Raw genomic sequence first — 27,307 nt, 5'->3', positions numbered from 1 at the left:
TAAATAAATTCATTTATTTTTTTACTTTTCTTCTTATAACTTTCAGAAAGACAATTTTAGAAAAAAAATACAACCTTAAAAATGATTTTAGGATTTTTAAACACATATACCTTTTTACATTTTAAATTCTTTCCTCTTCTTTCCTGAAAATTTAAATCAATGTTCAAGTAATTTTTTTATTCATTGTAAAGAATAATAAATAAATTTTAATTTAATTCTTCATTTTATTTGTGAAATATTTCTTCAAACTTATTATGATTAAAATTAAAAAAAAAATGTTCTGGCAAATCTAGAAAATCTGTAGAAATCAAATTTAAATCTTATTTCAAAGTGGATTTTAACCTATTTAAAAAATGTTATCCATCCATCCATCCATCCATTTTCTACCGCTTATTCCCTTTTTGGGGTCGCGGGGGGCGCTGGCGCCTATCTCAGCTACAATCGGGCGGAAGGCGGGGTACACCCTGGACAAGTCGCCACCTCATCACAGGGCCAACACAGATAGACAGACAACATTCACACACTAGGGCCAATTTAGTGTTGCCAATCAACCTATCCCCAGGTGCATGTCTTTGGAAGTGGGAGGAAGCCGGAGTACCCGGAGGGAACCCACGCACTCACGGGGAGAACATGCAAACTCCACACAGAAAGATCCCGAGCCTGGATTTGAACCCAGAGCCAGATGCACTAACCCCTCTTCCACCGTGAAGCCCTGTACCAGATCAGTTAATTTCAATATTTTGGAATTAATAAACAGGGGATTTCTGTGTTATGTATTGGTAATTGTGATCTTTTTTGCCAATATTTGTATAATTTTTTTTGTGGTCCCCTTTATTTTGAAAGTATGGACACACATTTTGGTTCCCGTACCTATCAAGGCAACCCTAATTGGGACATCATTTTTTGTTTCACTTATTTATCTCGATAGAGCAATAACTGTATTCCCATAAATTAACACATAATATTCCACATTTATCCAAAGAACATTACGATTTTTTGGGCTTGTAATACCACTTTATCCAAGTATAACTTTTATTCTTGTAAAATTACTATATTTTTCTTGTACAAATACAACTTGATTATTGCGAAATTGTGTTAGAGGTAAGTAAAAACCGAATACAATGATTTGCATAACCTTTTCAAGCCATATTCAGTTGAATGCACTACAAAGACAAGATGTTTGATGTTCAAACTCATGCACTTTGTTATTTTTTTCTGCAAATAATAATTATGGCTGCAACACGTGCCAAAGTAGTTGGGGAAGGGCATGTTCACCACTGTGTTACATCACCTTTTCTTTTAACAACACTCAATAAACATTTGGGAACTGAGGAAACTTAATTGTTGAAGCTTCGAAAGTTGAATTCTTTCCCATTCTTGTTTTATGTAGAGCTTCAGTCGTTCAACAGTCCGGGGTCTCCGCTGTCCTATTTTACGCTTCATAATGCGCCACACATTTTCGATGTCCTTGGCATTGTCTTGCTGAAATAAGCAGGGGCGTCCATGAAAAAGACGGCGCTTAGATGGCAGCATATGTTGTTCCAAAACCTGTATGTACCTTTCAGCATTAATGGTGCCTTCACAGATGTGTAAGTTACCCATGCCTTGGGCACTAATGCACCCCCATACCATCACACATGCTGGCTTTTCAACTTTGCGTCGATAACAGTCTGGATGGTTCGCTTCTCCTTTGGTCCGGATGACACGATGTCGAATATTTCCAAAAACAATTTGAAATGCGGACTCGTCAGACCACAGAACACGTTTCCACTTTGCATCAGTCCATCTTCGATTATCTCGGGCCCAGAGAAGCTGAGGAGTTTCTGGATGTTGTTGATAAATGGCTTTCGTTTTTCATAGTAGAGCTTTAACTTGCACTTACAGATGTAGCGACAAACTGTATTTAGTGACAGTGGTTTTCTGAAGTGTTCCTGAGCCCATGTGGTGATATCCTTTAGAGATTGATGTCGGTTTTTGATACAGTGCCGTCTGAGGGATCGAAGGTCACGGTCATTCAATGTTAGTTTCCCGCCATGCCGCTTACGTGGAGTGATTTCTCCAGATTCTCTGAACCTTTTGATGATATTATGGAGCGTAGATGTTGAAATCCCTAAATTTCTTGCAATTGCACTTTGAGAAAGGTTGTTCTTAAACTGTTTGACTATTTGCTCACGCAGTTGTGGACAAAGGGGTGTACCTCGCCCCATCCTTTCTTGTGAAAGACTGAGCATTTTTTGGGAAGCTGTTTTTATGCTCAATCATGGAACTGTCACGCCAAATTTCTTCCCCCTACAAAAAACTTCCCCCCGGAAGCCCTTCCAATGCCTGAAGGACCCCAATGAGAGCGGAACAATACCAAGTTATATGACTCTTAAGGGTTACAGCTGCAAAATTAGCGAAGCAAAAATAGATTGAAAGGTTAGCATGCTGGAATGCTAATATTTTTTCCTCACCGTTATTTTTCAACAATGACAATCAAGCCAATTATAATGCTTTTAAAACAGGCAGCTGTGTGGGCTGTTTAAGGTCCTTCCACCCTCATTGGGGTCCTTCAAGCATTAACGCCAAATGTCTTCCGGGGGGAAAGTTTTTGTCGGGGGAAGAAATTTGGCGTGACAGAACCCACCTGTTCCCAATTAGCCTGCACACCTGTAGGATGTTCCAAATAAGTGTTTGATGAGCATTCCTCAACTTTATCAGTATTTATTGCCACCTTTCCCAACTTCTTTGTCACGTGTTGCTGGCATCAAATCGTAAAGTTAATGATTATTTGCACAGAAAAAAAATGTTTATCAGTTGGAACATCAAATATGTTGTCTTTGTAGCATAGACTCCCTTTTTAGACCAGTTGATCTGCCGTTTCTTTTCTTTTTCCTTCTATGTCCCACTCTCCCTTGTGGAGGGGGTCCGGTCCGATCCGATCCGGTGGCCATGTACTGCTCGCCTGTGTATCAGCTGGGGACATCTCTGCGCTGCTGATCCGCCCTCCGCTTGGGATGGTTTCCTGCTGGCTCCGCTGTGAACGGGACTCTCGCTGCTGTGTTGGATCCGCTTTGGACTGGACTCTCGCGACTGTGTTGGATCCATTGTGGATTGAACTTTCACAGTATCATGTTAGACCCGCTCGACATCCATTGCTTTCCTCCTCTCCAAGGTTCTCATAGTCATCATTGTCACCGATGTCCCACTGGGTGTGAGTTTTCCTTGCCCTTATGTGGGCCTACCGAGGATGTCGTGGTGGTTTGTGCAGCCCTTTGAGACACTAGTGATTTAGGCCTATATAAGTAAACATTGATTGATTGATATTCAACTGAATATGGGTCAAAAAGGATTTGCAAATCGTATTCAGTTTATTTACATCCAACACAATTTCCCAACTCATATGGAAACGGGGTTTGTACTATTTTGCTGATTTTGTACGCGTGTAGCAATAGGAGTTGTGCTTGCAAACATTAAAAGAGGGGACTGTTGAAACGAACATTCACCTGGAATTTGGATTCTGAGAGTAAATCTGCAACTGATATTATTAAGAAGACTGAATGTTGAACCGAAGCATGCATGCATTCGATCTGTGCAGGTGGCCAACGAATACTTGGCCCCCGATGTCCTCAGCACGGTGAAGGAGATGAAGGCGGTCAACTTCAGGCGGGTGCCCAAGATGCCCGTTTACGGAATGGCGCAGCCGACGTCAGAGGTTCCGTGCACTTTCTCCCTTCGAAGATCTCTGTAAATCCCAACTAACAGGTCCTAAGGGGAGAGGCATCATGTTTATTCCTTGCCGCCGACAGGCTACAGGAGCTGTTTTGGCCCACCTGACGGATGCAAAGAGGAAGCATAGCCACGTGTTGTGGGTCAACCTCCAGGAGGAGCTGGTCCTCGAAGGCAACGGCCAGATCTTCACGCAAAGGGAACCGTCGCGCTTGGATCAGCACATTCCCATCCCGTCTTCAGACCCGCATGTCATCGAGGTGAAAGGAAGACAATTCTCGCCGTCGTCTTCCAACCGTCTCACTCTCACCGTCTTTCAGAAACTTGAGTGCTCCCTTAAGGACGAGGTCCTGCGGTCCCAGAAGTGGTTGGAGGTGACGCTGGAGCAGGAGAAGCAGATGAAGATGTTCAAAAGCATCTTGACGGTGCAGGAGATCTTCACACAGCACAAAAACTCCACGCAGGGTCTCATCTACAAGCGCATCCCTTTGCCAGACTGCCACGCCCCCAGTGAGGAGGTAAGGATTCATGGACCACGTTGCATGGTGCTCCCTCTAGTGGTGGTAGAGGAAATGTCATACTTGATTTCTTGATACTATGTACACTGCAGGGCTTCACGGTGGCAGAGGGGTTAGTGCGTCTGCCTCACAATACCAAGGTCCTGCAGTCCTGGGTTCAAATCCAGGCTCGGGATCTTTCTGTGTGGAGTTTGCATGTTCTCCCCGTGAATGCGTGGGTTCCCTCCGGGTACTCCGGCTTCCTCCCACTTCCAAAGACATGCACCTGGGAATAGGCCCCTCCCACCTCCAAAGACATGCACCTGGGGATAGGCCCCTCCCACCTCCAAAGACATGCACCTGGGGATAGGCCCCTCCCACTTCCAAAGACATGCACCTGGGGATAGGTTGATTGGCAACACTAAATTGGCCCTAGTGTGTGAATGTTGTCTGTCTATCTGTGTTGGCCCTGCGATGAGGTGGCGACTTGTCCAGGGTGTACCCCGCCTTCCGCCCGATTGTAGCTGAGATAGGCGCCAGCGCCCCCCGCGACCCGAAAGGGAATAAGCGGTAGAAAATGGATGGATGGATGGATGTACACTGCAAAAACTAAATTCTAAATAAGATGAAATACCTCAAATAAGGGTGATATTTGCTTATTTTCTGTCTGATAAGATAATTATTCTCACTAAGCAGATTTTATGTTAGTGTTTTACTTGTTTTAAGGGTTTTGGTCCTAAATGATCTCAGTAAGATATTACAGCTTGTTGCTGAGATTTGATGACCTACTGTATATTGAGTAAAACCTGCTTGAAACTGTTGCAAAGCTGTGTCATCAATATTCACAAGTATAAAACTGCTTTTTTAAAGTAATAATTTCTTATTTCAAGCATGAAAAAAAAAGACTTTGACACGGCGTGGCGCAGTGGGAGAGTGGCCGTGCGCAACCCGAGGGTCACTGGTTCAAATCCCACCTAGTACCAACCTCGTCACGTCCGTTGTGTCCTGAGCAAGACACTTCACCCTTGCTCCTGATGGGTGCTGGTTGGCGCCTTCCATGGCAGCTCCCTCCATCAGTGTGTGAATGTGTGTGTGAATGGGTAAATGTGGAAGTAGTGTCAAAGCGCTTTGAGTACCTTGAAGGTAGAAAAGCGCTATACAAGTACAACCCATTTAATTGTGTCTCATATTAAAACAGATGACAGCCAAATGGACTTTGCTGTTTTATTTTCAATGAAACAATAGAAAAAATGTAGTCATATAGTAGAACAGTTATTAGTGAGAATATACTTATTTGAAGGTATTTTTGGGTTCATTGAGGTTAGCTAATTTTACTTGATTTGGAAAGTCTTGACAAGCCAATTTTTCTTGTTCTATTGGAAGATAAATTTGCTTAGTTCAAATAAAATAAATCAAATTTTTGTATTTTTAATTCTTGTTTTTGATCACTGACTTTTTGCAGTGTATTTGTCATGTTTTGTGGTCACGGTCTGTTTGGTTTTGGACTCATTGTGCACTCTAGTTTGTTTTGTCACCATGACGGATTCATTTGGACTCGCGCACCTGATTTGTTTAGGACTCACGCACATGTGTTAATCACGTCACTATTATTTAAAGGCCTACTGAAATGCGATTTTCTTATTCAAACGGGGATAGCAGGTCCATTCTATGTGTCATACTTAATCATTTCGCGATATTGCCATGTTTTTGCCGAAAGGATTTAGTAGAGAACATCGACGATAAAGTTCGCAACGTTTGGTCGCTAATAAAAAAGCCCTGCCTTTACTGGAAGTAGCAGACGATGTGCGCGTGACGTCACTGGTGTGAGGGCTCCTAACATTCTCACAGTGTTTGTAATGTGAGCCACCAGCAGTAAGAGCAATTCGGACCGAGAAAGCGACGATTTCCCTATTAATTTGAGCGAAAATGAAAGCTTCGTGGATGAGGAAAGTTAGAGTGGAGCACTTAAAAAAAAAAAAGGGTGGCGGCAGTGGGAGAGTTTCAGATGTAATAAGACACATTTACTAGGATAATTCTTGAAAATCCCATATCTGCTTATTGTGTAATAGTATTTTAGTGAGATTGTAAAGTCATACCTGAAAGTCAGATGGCTGCGGTGAATGCTAGTGTCATTGAGAGAAGCCCAGGAGCCAAGATCACAGCTGCCTTTTTGAGCTGCAGGATGAGGTCATGTAATCCACTCAAATCTCCGGTAAGAGCCGACTTAATATCACAATTTTCCCATCCAAAAACTTGCTGGTTGACGTGGAGAATCATGTTCGCTTGACCGCTCTGTGTTAAAGCTTCACAACAAACAAAGAAACACCGGCTGTGTCTCGGTGCTAAAGGCAGTTGCAATCCACCGCTTTCCACCAACAGCATTCTTCTTTGACGTCTCCATTATTAATTGAACAAATTGCAAAAGATTCAGCAACACAGATGTCCAAATTACTGTGTAATTGCGCGATGAAAAGAGACGACTTTTAGCCGTGAGTGGTGCTGGGCTAATATGTCCGCTACAACCCGAGACGTCACAAACACACGTCATCATTCCGCGACGTTTTCAACAAGAAACTCTGCGGGAAATTTAAAATTGTAATTTAGTAAACCAAACCGTCCGTATTGGCATGTGTTGCAATGTTAATATTTCATCATTGATATATAAACTATCAGACTGCGTGGTTGCTAGTAGTAGGTTTCAGTAGGCATTTAAGCTTGTAGTTGCCAGGCAGTCGGCCTGGCGTCATTGTTGTTGTTCCGTGCTCTGTTCATTCTCTTCATACCATAGTTCATGCCTCATGCTCTGCACGTCAGTTTTGTTTATTCAAATCACAGTTAGAGAGTTTTTCATGTCCTAAGTTTTTTTGCCTTTGTGGTAGTTTTTGTTTTTTTTAGCCAAGTTTCTTCTCCGCCTTGTGCGCGCCTTTAGTTTTCACTTTTTTTTTAGATAAAAAAGAAAGGTGTCCCGTCAACTTTCTTTGCATTCTGGGAAAACAAACCCCACCACAGTGCATGTTTTGACAATATTAGATAGCGGATCCCTTTTAAGCCGAAGCCTAAGAAAACAAACTAGCCATTGCTTTACTTGGGACTTTTGCCATAGACATAAGGACAAAACATTTTTGAACCTATTGCAGTGCTTTTTCTTTATTTATGCAAATGTTTTTTTTACAGTCTTCCTATATGTTCATTTCTTATGGGTGTGGTTATGGTTTTGATTTATTTTCTAAATGCGTAGTTACTATATGGTACGTCAAATAATTCACTTTGTCATTACAGAATGTCCGAAAATAAGTCGGTACAAAGCAGAGCTTATTTAACACTGCTTTTCCATCTCATAGATTCCAAATAATCACAAAAACACATTTGTTTGTTCATTTCCTGTGGTCATATGAAATCTTTAGTTCATTTTACCATCTTTTATTAGATCTTGAAATGTCATTTCTTTGACCCTTTAAATGTCTATGCTGTCTTTGACTTTCTGTCCTACTGTTACCAAATAGCATTAATTTAGTTTATTCAATTTAAAGAGTCTGTTTTTGTCAAACCATTTCTTTAATTTATTCATTTCTTCTCTTGTATTATTTATTTTTTGCCCTCCCTTGAACAAAATGCAGTTGTAAATACTGCTAACTTTTAAGTCCTTAATAACTTTACATGACTCGTTTATACAGAGATTGAACAATTTTGGTTGCAGTACTAAACCTTTTGGTACACTGCAAGATAAATTATTATTAGGACTGTCAAATGATCATTTTTTTTAGACACTTTTCAGGACTTAAATTTTTGTATTGCATTTATATATATATATATATATATATATATATATATATATATGTATATGTATGTGTGTGTGTTCATGTACATATATGAATGTATGTGTATATGTATGTGTATATATATGTACGCACACGTGTGTATATATGTGTATGTATGTTTGTGTATATATATATATATATATATATATATGTGTATATGTGTGTGTGTGTTCATGTGTATATATATGAATGTATGTGTATATGTGTGTGTGTATATAGATATATATATATGTGTGTATATATATATATATGTATATGTGTGTGTGTGTGTATATATATATATGTGTGTGTATATATATGTGTATGTATATATATATATATATATATATATATGTGTATGTATATATATATATATATATATATATATATATGCTTGTGTGTGTGTGTTCATGTATATATATTAGGGACGGCGTGGCGCAGTGGGAGAGTGGCCGTGCGCAACCCGAGGGTCCCTGGTTCAAATTCCACCTAGTACCAACGTCATCACGTCCGTTGTGTCCTAAGCAAGACACTTCACCCTTGCTCCTGATGGGTGCTGGTTGGCGCCTTGCATGGCAGCTCCCTCCATCAGTGTGTGAATGTGTGTGTGAATGTGGAAGTAGTGTCAAAGCGCTTTGAGTACCTTGAAGGTAGAAAAGCGCTATACAAGTACAACCCATTTATTTATTTATTTATTTACATGTTTAAAAATTGCTTAAGGAAAGACCCCGAAAATTGTACACAGATGCAATTTTTGTTTCGAATGTCATAAAGGGACATTTGTAAATGTTTACAAAACCAGTGAAAATGTTGTGTAATTTGTAAATAAAAACAGAATACAATGATTTGCAAATCCTTTTCAACTTATATTCAATTGAATAGACTGCAAAATCAAGATATTTAATGTTCAAACTTATTTTTGTCCTGCAAATAATCATCAACTTAGAATTTAATGGCAGCCAGACATTGCAAAAAAGTTGGCACAGGGGCATTTTTACCACTGTGTTACGTGGCCTTTCCTTTTAACAACACTCAGTAAACATTTGGGAACGGAGGAGACCAATTTTTTTATGCTTTTCAGGTGGAATTCTTTCCCATTCTTGCTTGATGTACAGCTTAAGTTGTTCAACAGTCTCCGTTGTGGTATTTTAGTTAAACAGTAAAGTTAAGTTCAAAGTTAAAGTACCAATGATCGTCTCACACACACACTCACACACACACACACACGCTAGGTGTGGTGAAATTCGTCCTCTGCACTTGACCCATCCCCTTGTTCATTCCCTGGGAGGTGAGGTGAGCAGTGAGCAGCAGCAGTGGCCGCGCTCGGGAATCTTTTTGGTGATTTAACCCCCAATTCTAACCCTTGATGCTGAGTGCCAAGCAGGGAAGTAACGGCTCCCATTTATTAGACTTCGGTATGACTCGGCCAGGGTTTGAACTCACGACCTACCGATCTCTGGGCGAACACTCTAACCACAAGGCCACCGAGCATTTTAGGCCGATCGTTCAGGCCGACAGTAGTCAGTTTTGCTCAATAAAATTATTGTTGATACAGACGACCTTCTTCTCCTCCCTAAAATGTCTCGGCTGACGTCATTGTTTTATCTGTTGTCAACACTTGTTGAAAACGGTACAGAATAATTTTTGTTATATTTTTATTTTATTTTTTTACACTGCGTAGATTGTCCGTTCGCGGAGTACAAGGTTGCAGGCACGCATCTTGTTTATCTTTCAACCAATCAATGCAAAATTAAATACATAAAAATAATAATTCTGTCATTGTTAGTGGGCGAACCCCCAAAGAACTCCCCATTTGAATAAAATACATTTTGTGCAAGGATGTACACAGCTTGTTGTTTGTTTATTGTTTGCAAATTAATAAACAAGGCCTGCATCAGAACATTTGTAAGGTGGATTACACACAAAAAATATTAAAGTATGAAAGGTTACATTATTATTACTTTGTATTACAGCAGGGGTCACCAACCTTTGTGAAACCAAGAGCTACTTTTTGGGTACTGATTAATACAAAGGGCTACCAGTTTGATACACACTTAAATAAATTGCCAGAAATAGCCAATTTGCTCTATTTACCTTTAATAAAAAAAAAATATATATATATATATATATATAAAAAATGGGTATTTCTGTCTGTCATTCACTCGTATTTTTTTCTTCCTTTTACGGAAGGTTTTCTGTAGAGAATAAAGAGGTTTAAAAGAGGTTTAAAAGAGGAGAAAACATGAAAAACTGAAAATAAAATTTTGAAACATAGTTCATCTTCAATTTTGACTCTTTAAAATTCAAAATTCAACCAAAAAAAAAAAGAAGACAAAAACTAACTAATTCGAATCTTTTTGAAAAAATAAAAAAAAGAATTTATGGAACATCATTACTAATTTTTCCTGATTAAGATTAATTTTAGAATTTTGATGACATGTTTTAAATAGGTTAAAATCCAATCTGCACTTTGTTAGAAAACATAACAAATTGGACCAAGCTATATTTCTAAAAAAGACGAATCATTATTTCTTCTAGACTTTCCAGTACAAACATTTTAAAAGAAATTCAAAAGACTTTGAAATAAGATTTAAATTTGATTCTAGAGATTTTCTAGATTTGCCAGAATAATTTTTTTGAATTCTAATCATAAATTTGAAGAAATATTTCACAAATATTTTTCATCGAAAAAACAAAAGCTAAAATGAAGAATTAAATTGAAATATTTATTATTCTTTACAATAAAAAAAAAAAATTTACTTGAACATTGATTTAAATTGACAGGAAAGAAGAGGAAGGAATTTAAAAGGTAAAAATGTATGTGTCTAAAAATCCTAAAATCCTTTTTAAGGTTGTTTTTTCTCTAAAATTGTCTTTCTGAAAGTTATAAGAAGCAAAGTAAAAAAAAATAAAAATATTTATTCAAACAAGTGAAGACCAAGTTTTAAAATATTTTCTTGGATTTTCAAATTCTATTTGAGTTTTGTCTCTCTTAGAATTAAAAATGTCGACCAGCTTGCTGTGAATTATATTTATATAGCGCTTTTCTCTAGTGACTCAAAGCTCTTTACATAGTGAAACCAATATCTAAGTTACATTTAAAGCAACGTGGGTGGCACTGGGAGCAGGTGAGTAAAGTGTCTTGCCCAAGGACACAACGGCAGTGACTAGGATAGCGGAAGCAGGAATCGAACCTGGAACCCTCAAGTTTCTGGCACGGCCACTCTAAAAAACGAGCTTTGCCGCCCCATTCTAAAACAATTCATAGAAAAAGGCCTGAGAATTATACTTTAATGCGGATATACATTCAAATTGCACTAATTTAGCGAAAGAAACAGCGGGGAAAAAAATGAACAAGGAACTAAAACTATTGATAAAAAAACACCGAACAGTGGTTGGAATAACATGTCACTATGACTGTAAATAATTATAATGACCGTTAAAGCATTTTTCTCTGTCACACACGTTTTAAAAAAGGAACAAGTATTGTTAGAAAATTAAAAAACACCACCTTGCAAGAGGACGCCAACATCTTGAATAACATGCGCAGTGGCCAGCTTGCTAGTAAATAAATACAATTTAAAAAATAGAGGTAGCTCACTGGTAAGTGCTGCTATTTGAGCTATTTTTAGAACAGGCCAGCGGGCGACTCATCTGGTCCTTACGGGCGACCTGGTGTTGGTGACCCCTGTATTAGACTATGTATAACTAATTATTGTACTCCAACAGGATTTTGACAAGCTGCTGGATGCAATGAAGACCACCCTGGCCGAGGACTCGTGTTCGGCCTTCGTCTTCAACTGCTCCAACGGCAAAGGAAGGACCACCACCGCCATGGTGGTCTCTGTGCTCACTCTGTGGCACTTCAACGTAAGACCCCCTACTGACCCCTCGCTCAAATTGTACTAAAATGACGATATTTTCTCGCCTGCAGGGGTTTCCAGAATTTACAGAAGACGAGATAGTGAGCGTCCCTGATGCCAAGTATACAAAAGGAGAGTTTCAGGTACGTTTCCATGCACATGCGCTTATCGTTTTATTTTGAAGTGAAGTGACTTTTTAGTTATATAGCTCTTTTCTCTAGTGACTCAAAGCGCTATACATAGTGAAACCCAATATTTAAGTTACATTTAAAGCAGTGTGGGTGGCACTGGGAGCAGGTGGGTAAAGTGTCTTGCCCAAGGACACAACGGCAGTAACTAGGATGACGGAAGCGGGAATCGAACCCGGAACCCTCAAGTTGCTGGCACGGCCACTCTACCAACCGAGCTATTTTGCTTAAACCTTTTAAACAAATAGTGGCAACTAGGGTTGTACTGTATACCGATACTAGTATAATATCACGGTGCTATCCATCCATCCATCCATTTTCTACCGCTTATTCGTGGGGGGGGCGCTGGCGCCTATCTCAGCTACAATCGGGCGGAAGGCGGTACTAATGAAGCAAAAATGGTACTATACTCTGTTTGAAAATTACCGGTTCGCCATATTTTTTTTTAGCGGGCGCGTCGTCACGTCGTGACATTGCTGGTTTTTACGAGCAGAGTAGCATGTTCGGCAGCGCACAAGCACAGAGTACTTACAAATTTTAAATGTGCTTTATAAATAAAGTTGATTTGATACAAGCAAACACAGTGTGTAGACAGAAAAGGGACAATGGACACATTTTAGCCTTAAAAATAATGATAAAGGTGAAGCTATAACACTGAAACACCCTTTAAAACATACCTAGCTAGCCAGCAGCTAACATCCATCCACAGTCTTCAGGGTTTTAGCTACTTTTAAACTCAGGAAATACATCACTGGACACATGAAGACTTAAATTATGACCAATGTATGATCTTGTAAATACTTGGTATTGGATCGATACCCAAATTAGTGGTATCATCCAAAACTAATGTAATGTATTAAACAACAGAAGAATAAGTGATTATTATATTTGAACAGAAGTGTAGATAGAATATGTTAAAACCAAAAATAACCAGATATTAATAGTAAATGAGCGAGTAGGTTAATAATCAATTTTTACAGTTTGTCCCTCGTAATGTTGACAAAATGATACAATGATAAATGAGACAATATGTTACAGCAGACTAATTATGAGTCTTTGTTTGTTTACTTACTATTAAAAGAAAAGTTGTCTCGTATGTTCAGTATATTATTTAGGGACCAAATGTTTTAACCACATTTTTGGTTGAACAAGAGAGATAAAGAAGTAAAATACAGCACTATGTCATCAGTTTCTGATTTATTAGATTGTATAACAGTATAAAATATTGCTCATTTTTAGTGGTCTTTCTTGAACTATTTAGAAAAAAACATAGAAAAATAACTAAAAACTTGAGACTTCCGAATTCGGGGGATGAGGTTTGGGTGGGTGAGGCGTTGGTAGCAAGGTGTGTATATTATAGCGTCCTGGAAGAGTTAGTGCTGCAAGGGGTTCTGGGTATTTGTTCTGTTGTGTTTATGTTGTGTTACGGTGCGGATGTTCTACCGAAATGTGTTTGTCATTCTTGTTTGGTGTGGGTTCACAATGTGGCGCATATTTGTAACAGTGTTAAAGTTGTTTTTACGGCCACCCTCAGTGTGACCTGTATGGCTGTTGACCAAGTATGCCTTGCATTCACATATGTGTGTCTGCAAAAGCAGTATTGATTACGTGACTGGACCAACACGCTGTTTGAATGGAGGAAAAGCAGACGTGACGACGTGTTGTAGAGCAGTGGTTCTCAAACTTTTTTCAGTGATGTACCCCCTGTGAACATTTTTTTTATTCAAGTACCCCCTAATCAGAGCAAAGCATTTTTGGTTGAAAAAAAGAGATAAAGTAGTAAAATACAGCACTATTAGTGTCTGATTTATTAAATTGTATAACAGTGCACAATATTGCTCATTTGTAGTGGTCTTTCTTGAACTATTTGGAAAAAAGATGTACAAATAACTAAAAACTTCTTGAAAAATTAACAAATGATTCAATTAGAAATAAAGATTTCCACACATAGAAGTAATCATCAACTTAAAGTGCCCTCTTTGGGGATTGTAATAGAGATCCATCTGGATTCATCAACTTATTTCTAAACATTTCTTCACCAAAAAAATAAATCTTTAACATCAATATTTATGGAACATGTCCATAAAAAATCTAGCTGTCAACACTGAATATTGCATTGTTGTATTTCTTTCCACAGTTTATGAACTTACATTCATATTTTGTTGAAGTATTATTCAATAACAGATTTTTGAATTGTTCATATATTTAGAATATGTTTGAAAAAACTCAAGTACCCTCTTGGCATACCTTCAAGTACCCCCAGGGGTACGCGTACCCCCATTTGAGAACCACTGATCTAGAGATTTAAAACTTGAATAATAATGAAAATAATAATTCTGAATAATGAGACATTCTTAATATTTTTTGGGGACCAAAACCCTTTGGGGTCCCCAGGATCATAACTGATTGGAGGACTAAATGTATTTTTTTAATACACTTATTGCATTGGTTTTTAAAATAAAAAAATATGAAAATAGCCCTGCGATGAGGTGGCGACTTGTCCAGGGTGTACCCCGCCTTCCGCCCGATTGTAGCTGAGATAGGCGCCAGCGCCCCCCGCGACCCCAAAAGGGAATAAGCGGTAGAAAATGGATGGATGGATGGATGAAAATAGCCCCCGCTTGCTTTTATTTTTCAGTGTGCGGCCCTCAGTGGAAAAAGTTTGGACACCCCTGCCCTAATCAGAGCAAAGCATTTTTGGTTGAAAAAAAAAAGAAATAAAGAAGTAAAATACTATTATTATTATAATTATTATTATTATAAGTGAAGTGAAGTGAATTATATTTATATAGCGCTTTTCTCTAGTGACTCAAAGCGCTTTACATAGTGAAACCCAATATCTAAGTTACATTTAAACCAGTGTGGGTGGCACTGGGAGCAGGTGGGTAAAGTGTCTTGCCCAAGGACACAACGGCAGTGACTAGGATGGCGGAAGCGGGAATGGAACCTGGAACCCTCAAGTTGCTGGCACGGCCACTCTACCAACTGAGCTATACCGCCCCACATTACAAAAATAATACAAGGGTCTTTTCTCTCATATTGTATCGAATCAATGTCAGCATCAGCCTATATGCCAAGCTCTTATGTTATTATTGTATTCCCGCTTCCGACATCCTGTCACTGCCGTTGTGTCCTTGGGCAAGACACTTTACCCACCTGCTCCCAGTGCCACCCACACTGCTTTAAATGTAACTTCGATATTGGGTTTCACTATGTAAAGCGCTTTGAGTCACTAGAGAAAAGCGCTATATAAATATAATTCACTTCACAAATATAATTCACTATCGGAAGTTAAACGTTTGTTTTGGGACACCCCTAATAGAAAGACCAAAAAAAAATCCACAAAAAAATCGTGTCATTTTATGAATGAGATCGCACCTCCAATTGTGATACAAGTTGCAGATAAATAATGAAAATGATTATCCTGCTAGACACCGAACTCTATTTAATGATACAACTCTAACATTTGACAACCAAACAATTAAACAAGGCGACACGGTAAAGAATCTGGGTGTTATCTTCCACCCAACTCTCTCCTTTGAGGCACACATTAAAAGCGTTACTAAAACGGCCTTCTTTCATCTCCGTAACATCGCTAAAATTCGCTCCATTCTGTCCACTAAAGACGCTGAGATCATTATCCATGCGTTTGTTACGTCTCGTCTCGATTACTGTAACGTATTATTTTCGGGTCTCCCCATGTCTAGCATTAAAAGATTACAGTTGGTACAAAATGCGGCTGCTAGACTTTTGACAAGAACAAGAAAGTTTGATCACATTACGCCTGTACTGTATATACCTTTATATACATATATACATACATATATACCTATACTGTATATACCTTTATATACATATATACATACATATATACCTGTACTGTATATACCTTTATATACATATATACATACATATATACCTGTACTGTATATACCTTTATATACATATATACATACATATATACCTGTACTGTATATACCTTTATATACATATATACATACATATATACCTGTACTGTATATACCTTTATATACATATATACATACATGTATACCTATACTGGCTCACCTGCACTGGCTTCCTGTGCACTTAAGATGTGACTTTAAGGTTTTACTACTTACGTATAAAATACTACACGGTCTAGCTCCAGCCTATCTTGCCGATTGTATTGTACCATATGTCCCGGCAAGAAATCTGCGTTCAAAGGACTCCGGCTTGTTAGTGATTCCCAAAGCCCAAAAAAAGTCTGCGGGCTATAGAGCGTTTTCCGTTCGGGCTCCAGTACTCTGGAATGCCCTCCCGGTAACAGTTCGAGATGCCACCTCAGTAGAAGCATTTAAGTCTCACCTTAAAACTCATTTGTATACTCTAGCCTTTAAATAGAATCCCTTTTTAGACCAGTTGATCTGCCGTTTCTTTTCTTTTTCTTCTATGTCCCACTCTCCCTTGTGGATGGGGTCCGGTCCGATCCGGTGGCCATGTACTGCTCGCCTGTGTATCGGCCGGGGACATCTCTGCGCTGCTGATCAGCCTCCGCTTGGGATGGTTTCCTGCTGGCTCCGCTATGAACGGGACTCTCGCTGCTGTGTTGGATCCGCTTTGGACTGGACTCTCGCGACTGTGTTGGATCCATTATGGATTGAACTTTCACAGTATCATGTTAGACCCGCTCGACATCCATTGCTTTCCTCCTCTCCAAGGTTCTCATAGTCATCATTGTCACCGACGTCCCACTGGGTGTGAGTTTTCCTTGCCCTTATGTGGGCCTACCGAGGATGTCGTAGTGGTTTGTGCAGCCCTTTGAGACACTAGTGATTTAGGGCTATATAAGTAAACATTGATTGATTGATTGATATCCAGACATACATTTTTATTGCAAATAAGAGTTGTTTTATGAAAGAACAATATATACCTTTTTTTTTTCAAGTTTTTTTCCCAGTAAGTTAACCCCTAAATTACTTCTATTGTGATCTGGCATTAAATAACAAATTAAAGTAAAGAAGGGTTCTAGCACACATTGGAAAGACAATGGAGAAACTTTGCGCAGTGGTCCAAATCTCCAGTCATTAATACATTGTAAAACAGATCCGATTAAAAAAGCACCCCCCCAAAAAAACATGAAAAGTTTAAATTTACGACATTCATGTTCATCATGAGTGTAGGTCAATTGTTTATTCCATTTTTTGTAGCCATTCATTTGCCCCCGACTGCCCCGAATGGAAGCCCACGGGTGGTGTCTCTTTGCAGTTTAACCCCACGCTGTGAGAGGCAGTCCACCCACAGCAGCCAGGCTCGTATCTTGGATACGCGGAGGTGGTCGCCACAGAAACCTTAACCCGTTGTCTCTGGCTTGAGCCTTTGAAGGATGCGTGACTGTCACATCGCTGTTTCCCTGGCGCACAGGGATCTTATTCGGACCTGTACAGGAGGCCATTTTCAGTAATGATGTCATCATAGCAGGAAAGCGTGATGGTAGTGTAAGTGGTGTGTTCATCCAGGAAATAGCATTGTTGTTTAGAATCCTACACACTGTAATTTACAGTATTTTTGTGTCATTTTATTCTGGAGAAATATACAACAGCAAAATTGGAAAATCAATCAATCAATCAATGTTTACTTATATAGGCCTAAATCACTAGTGTCTCAAAGGGCTGCTCAAACCACAACACGAACCACTACGACATCCTCGGTAGGCCCACATAAGGGCAAGGAAAACTCACACCCAGTGGGACATCGGTGACAATGATGACTATGAGAACCTTGGAGAGGAGGAAAGCAATGGATGTCGAACGGGTCTAACATGATACTGTGAAAGTTCAATCCATAATGGATCCAACACAGTCGCGAGAGTCCAGTCCAAAGCGGATCCAACACAGCAGCGAGAGTCCCGTTCACAGCGGAGCCAGCAGGAAACCATCCCAAGCGGAGGCGGATCAGCAGCGCAGAGATGTCCCCAGCCGATACACAGCAAGCAGTACATGGCCACCGGATTGGACCGGACCCCCTCCACAAGGGAGAGTGTGACATAGAAGAAAAGGAAAATAAACGGCAGATCAACTGGTCGAAAAAGGGAGTCTATTTAAAGGCTGGATCGGTTCGCAGCCGAGTGTGAAGCGACCGGAATGAGAATCAGCACCTCCAAGTCCGAGTCCATGGTTCTCGCCCGGAAAAGGGTGGAGTGCCATCTCCGGGTTGGGGAGGAGACCCTGCCCCAAGTGGAGGAGTTCAAGTACCTAGGAGTCTTGTTCACGAGTGAGGGAAGAGTGGATCGTGAGATCGACAAGCAGATCGGTGCGGCGTCTTCAGTAATGCGGACATTGTATCGATCCGTTGTGGTGAAGAAGGAGCTGAGCCGGAAGGCAAAGCTCTCAATTTACCGGTCGATCTACGTTCCCATCCTCACCTATGGTCATGAGCTTTGGGTCATGACCGAAAGGATAAGATCACGGGTACAAGCGGCCCAAATGAGTTTGGGTCTCTCCCTTAGAGATAGGGTGAGAAGTTCTGCCATCCGGGAGGAACTCAAAGTAAAGCCGCTGCTCCTCCACATCGAGAGGAGCCAGATGAGGTGGTTCGGGCATCTGGTCAGGATGCCACCCGAACGCCTCCCTAGGGAGGTGTTTAGGGCACGTCCAACTGGTAGGAGGCCACGGGGAAGACCCAGGACACGTTGGGAAGACTATGTCTCCCGGCTGGCCTGGGAACGCCTCGGGATCCCCCGGGAAGAGCTAGACGAAGTGGCTGGGGAGAGGGAAGTCTGGGTTTCCCAGCTTAGGCTGTTGCCCCCGCGACACGACCTCGGTTAAGCGGAAGATGATGGATGGATGGATGGAGTATACAAATGAGTTTTAAGGTGAGACTTAAATGCTTCTACTGAGGTGGCATCTCGAACTGTTACCGGGAGGGCATTCCAGAGTACTGGAGCCCGAACGGAAAACGCTCTATAGCCCGCAGACTTTTATTGGGCTCTAGGAATCACTAATAAGCCGGAGTCCTTTGAAGGCAGATTTCTTGCCAGGACATATGGTACAATACAATCGGCAAGATAGGATGGAGCTAGACCGTGTAGTATTTTATACGTAAGTAGTAAAACCTTAAAGTCACATCTTAAGTGCACAGGAAGCCAAAATGATCCTAATACTCAGGTGTGTACAAATGTTCTGTGCACAGGTGGTAATGCAGCTGGTGCGCCTGATCCCCGACGGCCAGCGGATGAAACGTGAAGTGGACATGGCCCTGGACTTGGTCTCGGAGACCATGACGCCCATGCACTACCACTTGAGGGAGATCATCATCTGCACGTACAGACAGGTCAGCCTCACTCTGGCACTCACTCCCAGTTCGGCGCCCCCTCCCATCCAATAAGCGCCCGTGCACCTAACGCCCCGTAGAGGGCGTCCGGGAACTTATTTTCCTCCCCTCCAAGTCTGCGCTGCTGCTCGGGCGCCAGCGCGCATGAATGAGAGGAATGCGCCACGCTCAGCAAGCAACGGGCTGCGGAGCGTGGAAAAATTGATTATGATGTAACTTAATGGAATTCCTTTTGAGGCTCTGCATGAGAATGAGCCAAAAGAAGCAGGAGAGGAAATGAAATCCTCCTTCATATCCGTGGCAGGGTTCATAATGTGTATCTGTGTCCACTGTTGTTTCATTTAGGTACAAATAGTCCATGGCAATCCATTCCTTGTGATTTCCAAACGAGGTTTTTCCACTATTATTACCTATGCAGGGTTTTCTTATGTAAGAAACTTAAAGACCTACTGAAATGAGATTTTCTTATTCAAACGGGGATAGCAGGTCCATTCTATGTGTCATGCTTGATCATTTCGCGATATTTGTGCTAAAAGGATTTAGAAGATAACATCCACAATAAAGTTCGCAACTTTCGGTGCTAACAGAAAAGCCCTGCCTGTACCGGAAGTCACAGACCTATGACATCACATGTTGATGGCCATCCATCCATCCATTTTCTACCGCTTATTCCCTTTCGGGGTCGCGGGGGGCACTGGCGCCTATCTCAGCTACAATCGGGCGGAAGGCGGGGTACACCCTGGACAAGTCGCCACCTCATCACAGGGCCAACACAGATAGACAGACAACATTCACACACTAGGGACCATTTAGTGTTGCCAATCAACCTATCCCCAGGTGCATGTCTTTGGAAGTGGGAGGAAGCCGGAGTACCCGAGGGAACCCACGCATTCACGGGGAGAACATGCAAACTCCACACAGAAAGATCCCGAGCCTGGATTTGAACCCAGGACTGCAGTACCTTCGTATTGTGAGGCAGACGCACTAACCCCTCTGCCACCGTGAAGCCCATGTTGATGGCTTCTTACATATTCACATTGATTTTAATGGGAGCCTCCAACAAAAACAGCTATTCGGACCGGGAAAACGAAAATTTACCCAAAAATTTGAGCGAGGATGAAAGATTCGTGTTTGGGGATATTGATAGGGCTGGACTAGAGAAAAAAACAAAAAGTAAAAAAATAAATAAAATAAAAACGCGATTGCATTGGGACGGATTCTGTTTTTAGACACATTTACCAGGATAATTCTGGGAAATCCCTTATCTTTCTATTGTGCTGCTAGTGTGTTAGTGAGTTTAATAGTACCTGATAGTCGGAGGTGTGTGTCCACGGGTGTGTTGACGCGCAGTGTCTCAGGGAAGTCGACGGCAGCTGTATGGGCGGCACAAGCTCAGCAGATATCCGGTAAGAAGCGACTTTTTACCACAATTTTCTCACCGAAACCTGCTGGTTGACATCCGATTGGGATCCATGTTCACTGTGATCCATAGTAAAGTTTCACCTCCGTGAATTTTAAACAAGGAATCACCGTGTGTTTGTGTGGCTAAAGGCTAAAGCTTCCCAACTCCATCTTTCTACTTTGACTTCTCCAATATTAATTGAACAAATTGCAAAAGATTCAGCAACACAGATGTCCAGAATACTGTGTAATTATGCGGTTAAAGCAGACGACTTTTAGCTGTGTGTGTGTGCGCAGCGCTCACATTCCCTAACAACCCGTGACGTCAAGCGTACACGTCATCATTACACGACGTTTTCAAGAAAAAACTCCCGGGAAATTTAAAATTGCAATTTAGTAAACTAAAGCGGCCGTATTGGCATGTGTTGCAATGTTAATATTTCATCATTGATATATAAACTATTAGGTCGCTAGTAGTGGCTTTCAGTAGGCCTTTAACTGTTAGTGTAAAGGAAAACCTGCAGGATGAAACTATAATAAAGTAAAAATACCGTATTTTTCGGAGTATAAATCGCTCCGGAGTATACGTAGCACCGGCCCCAAATGCATAATAAAGAAGGAAAAAAACATATATAAGTCGCACTGGAGTATAAGTTGCATTTTTGGGGGAAATTTGTTTGATAAAATCCAACACCAAGAATAGACATTTGAAAGGCAAATTAAAATAAATAAAGAATAGTGAACAACAGGCTGAATAAGTGTACGTTATATGAGGCATAAATAACCAACTGAGAAGGTGCCTGCTATGTTAACGTAACATATTATGGTAAGAGTCATTCAAATAACTATAACTTATAGAACATGCTATACGTTTACCAAACAATCTCTCACTCCTAATCCATAAATCCCATGAAATCTTCTTCCTCGATGTCGCTTCTAAACAACTCTGCCAACTCCAAAGGTATGCGCCGCTTCCTCTTGTCGTTTTCTGCTGCATATTTCACTACATCCAGCTTGTAATCTGCAGTACATGATCTCCTTTTCGGTTCCATTTTTGTTTAGCCCTTTTCAGATTTTATAAGTTACCGCCAACGATGAAATGATCCATTTTAATATCTATGGCAGTAGTATATAGCATATAGCAGTTAGCATTCCATGACCCACAATGCACTTCTGCCATAACCCTCCCCCGCCGAATTCTTATTGGTTGACGTGTGTGTGACGATTGCTGACATTTTCTTCGCCTCTTCCGCGAATGAGATAAATAATATTATTTGATATTTTACGGTAATGTGTTAATAATTTCACACATAAGTCGCTCCGGAGTATATGTCACACCCCCGGCCAAACTATGAAGAAAACTGCGACTTATAGTCCGAAAAATACAGTAACTTATTTTTTTGGTTTGAGGTAAAATTTACAAAAAAAGCTTTGGTAATAAAGACACAAATTAACTTAAATCTAGATTAATGCTGTATTACTGTAATGCTGTATTACTGTAATCGACTTTTCTCATACTCAGTACAACAATTTTGTTTTGATTGTGGTCATTGCACGTATTGCAGATTGCCTGCATCCCCCACTGAGATGCACTGTTTGATCAATTAAATAATCCTTAAATGCTTGTGCTCACCCTCTTAAAACCCCCTAAACCCCCTACTCAGCATATAGCATATAGCAGTTAGCATTCCATGACCCACAATGCACTTCTGCCATAACCCTCCCCCGCCGAATTCTTATTGGTTGACGTGTGTGTGACGATTGCTGACATTTTCTTCGCCTCTTCCGCGAATGAGATAAATAATATTATTTGATATATTACGGTAATGTGTTAATAATTTCACACAAAAGTCTCTCCGGAGTGAGTATATATCGCACCCCAGGCCAAACTATTAAAAAAAAACTGCGACTTATTGTCCGAAAAATACGGTACTCATCCTTTGAAGTCTTATGACAGATATGTAGAGGTGAGGCAACAGGACACAATTAAGTGTGTATTACTTTTGGGTTTTGGCCAAGATTTTGTCCCGGTTTTTGTATTCCGTGTCCATATCGTCGGGCCACACTTAACAATGCAGTCCGTTTGCCCGTGTACTGTACCATTCTGCAGAATAGAGTGCCGAATCCCACACGTTGGTTTCTGTACAACCTCAAAATAAGCCACCCTGGGACCAAAAAAAATATGGTTGCGCGTGCCTGCACGTTGATAAAAAGCGTAAGAAACACTATTGAATTCAAGAAAGAATCAAAGTACAAAAGTCGGCGTGACTCTCCCCTGCCCTGTTCGCCAGCAAGGGTTTTCAATAAAGGTAAAAGTGGCGCAGTGGGAGAGTGGCCGTGCGCAACCCAAGGGTCCCTGGTTCAAATCCCACCTAGTACCAACCTCGTCACGTCCGTTGTGTCCTGAGCAAGACACTTCACCCTTGCTCCTGATGGGTGCTGGTTGGCGCCTTGCATGGCAGCTCCCTCCATCAGTGTGTGAATGTGTGTGTGAATGTGGAAGTAGTGTCAAAGCGCTTTGAGTACCTTGAAGGTAGAAAAGCGCTATAGAAGTACAACCCATTTATCATTTATTTAATGTTATGGTTCGTTCGCATGTTTATTCATGGGTTGTTCTCCCAGGATGCAGACGGAAACTCCGGAGGCAATATGCAGGTAGGACAATGATTTATTCTCACTAATCGTACAAAAATACAGGTAACAAACAAAAGAGATGTGGGAACTAAGGGAACATGTTAGCAAGGGAATCTTGAGCAAGGAAACAAAACAAAAAAAAATCATCCAACGTAACTGTTGCTTACAGCGAACAAGGAAAACCAAACGGGAACTGAGGGAGTCAAAATTTAGACAACACATGACCCGGGCAACGGATCATGACTGTTAAATGTTCATTTATACATTTTATTCATTATTTGTATGTGTTTTGCATAGTTTTCTGCCCGTAAAACTCTAATTATTCTCTATAAAACAGGTTTTGTGATGCTATAATTACAACAATCCCGGGTTTATCTTTGTTAATTGCTTCCAGTAAAAAAGGAATTTTCCGCAAAATAGGAATCATTGATAATAAATTGGATATTTTCATAGCTAAATCATAAAAAAACTTTACTACCTTCTTTACTACCACGGCGTGGGGCAGTGGAAGAGTGGCCGTGCGCAACCCAAGGGTCCCTGGTTCAAATCCCACCTAGTACCAACCTCGTCGCGTCCGTTGTGTCCTGAGCAAGACACTTCACCCTTGCTCCTGATGGGTGCTGGTTGGCGCCTTGCATGGCAGCTCCCTCCATCAGTGTGTGAATGTGTGTGTGAATGGGTAAATGTGGAAGTAGTGTCAAAGCGCTTTGAGTACCTTGAAGGTAGAAAAGCGCTATACAAGTACAACCCATTTATCATTTATTTAATGTTATGGTTCGTTCGCATGTTTATTCATGGGTTGTTCTCCCAGGATGCAGATGGAAACTCCGGAGGCAATATGCAGGTAGGACAATGATTTATCAATCAATCAATCAATGTTTATTTATATAGCCCCAAATCACAAATGTCTCAAAGGACTGCACAAATCATTACGACTACAACATCCTCGGAAGAACCCACAAAAGGGCAAGGAAAACTCACACCCAGTGGGCAGGGAGAATTCACATTCAGTGGGACGCCAGCGACAATGCTGACTATGAGAAACCTTGGAGAGGACCTCAGATGTGGGCAACCCCCCCCCTCTAGGGGACCGAAAGCAATGGATGTCGAGCGGGTCCAACATGATACTGCGAAAGTTCAATCCATAGTGGCTCCAACACAGCCGCGAGAGTCCCGTCCACAGGAAACCATCTCGAGCGGATCAGCAGCGTAGAGATGTCCCCAACCGATACAGGCGAGCGGTCCATCCTGGGTCCCGACGAGCGGTCCATCCTGGGTCTCGACTCTGGACAGCCAGTACTTCATCCATGGTCATCGGACCGGACCCCCTCCACAAGGGAGGGGGGGACATAGGAGAAAGAAAAGAAGCGGCAGATCAACTGGTCTAAAAAGGAGGTCTATTTAAAGGCTAGAGTATACAGATGAGTTTTAAGATGAGACTTAAATGCTTCTACTGAGGTAGCATCTCGAACTGTTACCGGGAGGGCATTCCAGAGTACTGGAGCCCGAACGGAAAACGCTCTATAGCCCGCAGACTTTTTTTGAGCTCTAGGAATCACTAATAAGCCGGAGTCTTTTGAACGCAGATTTCTTGCCGGGACATACGGTACAATACAATCGGCAAGATAGGCTGGAGCTAGACCGTGTAGTATTTTATACGTAAGTAGTAAAACCTTAAAGTCACATCTTAAGTGCACAGGAAGCCAGTGCAGGTGAGCCAGTACAGGTATATATGTATGTATATATGTATATAAAGGTATATACAGTACAGGTATATATGTATGTATATATGTATATAAAGGTATATACAGTACAGGCGTAATATGATCAAACTTTCTTGTTCTTGTCAAAAGTCTAGCAGCCGCATTTTGTACCAACTGTAATCTTTTAATGCTAGACATTGGGAGACCCGAAAATAATACGTTACAGTAATCGAGACGAGACGTAACAAACGCATGGATAATGATCTCGGCGTCTTTAGTGGACAAAATGGAGCGAATTTTAGCGATATTACGGAGATGAAAGAAGGCCGTTTTAGTAACGCTTTTAATGTGTGACTCAAAGGAGAGAGTTGGGTCGAAGATAATACCCAGATTTTTTACAGAGTCACCTTGTTTTATTATTTGGTTGTCAAATGTTAAAGTTGTATTATTAAATAGAGGTCGGTGTCTAGCAGGACCGATAATCAGCATTTCCGTTTTTTTGGCATTAAGTTGCAAAAAGTTAGCGGACATCCATTGTTTAATTTCATTAAGACACGCTTCCAACTGACTACAGTCCGGCGTGTTGGTCAGCTTTAGGGGCATGTAAAGTTGGGTGTCATCAGCATAACAGTGAAAGCTAATACCGTATTTGCGTATGACGTCACCTAGCGGCAGCATGTAGATGCTGAAGAGTACAGGGCCAAGGACCGAACCCTGGGGAACTCCACACGTTACCTTAACATAGTCCGAGGTCACACTGTTATAGGAGACGCACTGCATCCTATCAGTAAGATAAGAGTTAAACCATGACAGGGCTGAGTCTGAAATACCAATTCGTATTTTGATACGCTCTAATAAAATATTATGATCGACGGTATCGAAAGCAGCGCTAAGATCGAGGAGCAGCAACATAGATGACGCATCAGAGTCCATCGTTAGCAATAGATCATTAGTCAGTTTTGCGAGGGCTGTCTCAGTCGAGTGATTTGCCCTGAAACCGGATTGAAAGGTTTCACATAGATTGTTAAACGCTAAGTGCTCATTTAGCTGCTCTGCAACAATTTTTTCGAGGATTTTCGAAATAAAGGGAAGGTGAGACACCGGTCGGTAGTTTACCATGAGGTCTGGATCGAGGTTAGGTCTTTTAAGGAGAGGATGAATAACCGCTTTTTTGAATGCAACGGGAACAGTGCCCGAGGAAAGTGATAAGTTTATAATATTTAGCACTGATGGACCTAATAATACAAAAAGCTCCTTGATAAGTTTCCCAGGAAGTGGGTCAAGTAAACATGTTGTTTGTTTTATTCCATTTACACGTTGTAACAATCCTTCTAATGTTATTTCATCAAAACGAGAGAAACTATTTTGGATATTTGCAGTATCCGCCGTATATACAATCGTATCTGTGTTACTATAACCCCGTTGTAGCTGGGACGCATTGTCTTTAATCTCCTTTCTAATAAGTTCAATTTTCTTATTAAAGAACTTCATAAAGTCATCTGCCGAATGGGTGGAGCTACTGGAAGGAGTCCCTTGTTGGGTTAGCGATGCTACTGTACTAAACAAAAATTTTGGATCGTTTTTATTAATGCGGATGAGATTTGAGTAATAATTAGTTTTAGCTAAGGTAAGCATGCGTTTATAAGTTATTAAACTATCACTCCATGCTTGATGGTGCACCTCAAGTTTAGTCGTGCGCCATTTGCGTTCCAGCTTTCTACATAATAATTTCTGAGCTCTAGTTTCTTCAGTAAACCATGGCGTACGCCTTTTTGGAGCCTTTTTTAACTTCAGCGGTGCTATACTATCAATGGTTTCGCGCAGTGCGTTGTTAAAGTTGTTAGTGAGGTTATCAATAGACCCCACATACTTTGGGAACGGTGCCATTACCGAGGGCAGTAGGTCCGCAAGAGTCGTCGTTGTGGCAGCATTAATGTTGCGGCTGCTATAGCAGTTATTATTATTATTAGCTTGCCGAACATGAGTCTGAACTTCGAATTTTATAAGGTAATGATCGGACATTACTTTAGTATACGGGAGTATCATAACTTTGGAGACGGTGATACCTCTGACAAGCACTAGGTCTATCGTATTACCGCTGCGATGCGTCGGTTCATTTATTATTTGTGTAAGACCACAGCTATCAATTATAGTCTGGAGCGCCACGCACGGTGGGTCCAATGGGGTATTCATATGGATATTAAA

At 40.9% G+C, this 27,307-nt stretch overlaps 1 protein-coding gene across 3 annotated transcripts in view; it reads left to right on the top strand.

Moving 5' to 3' along the window:
• The window catches only part of pald1a (phosphatase domain containing paladin 1a), a 400,383-nt gene that overhangs the window by 102,229 nt on the left and 270,847 nt on the right, over positions 1 to 27,307 (top strand). For all 3 annotated transcript variants that reach the window (XM_061909782.1, XM_061909781.1, XM_061909780.1), the window contains exons 13-18: positions 3,578 to 3,694; positions 3,789 to 3,968; positions 4,029 to 4,226; positions 11,732 to 11,872; positions 11,937 to 12,008; positions 19,224 to 19,364. In XM_061909782.1, the coding sequence (XP_061765766.1) occupies positions 3,578 to 3,694; positions 3,789 to 3,968; positions 4,029 to 4,226; positions 11,732 to 11,872; positions 11,937 to 12,008; positions 19,224 to 19,364 (849 nt within the window). The remainder of the gene's footprint in view (positions 1 to 3,577; positions 3,695 to 3,788; positions 3,969 to 4,028; positions 4,227 to 11,731; positions 11,873 to 11,936; positions 12,009 to 19,223; positions 19,365 to 27,307) is intronic.

This window comes from Nerophis ophidion, linkage group LG08 (genome assembly GCF_033978795.1).
Source record: "Nerophis ophidion isolate RoL-2023_Sa linkage group LG08, RoL_Noph_v1.0, whole genome shotgun sequence".
NCBI lineage: Eukaryota > Metazoa > Chordata > Actinopteri > Syngnathiformes > Syngnathidae > Nerophis > Nerophis ophidion.
Note: the sequence above shows the minus strand (reverse complement) of the source record. Positions and strands in the feature narration are given on the sequence as shown.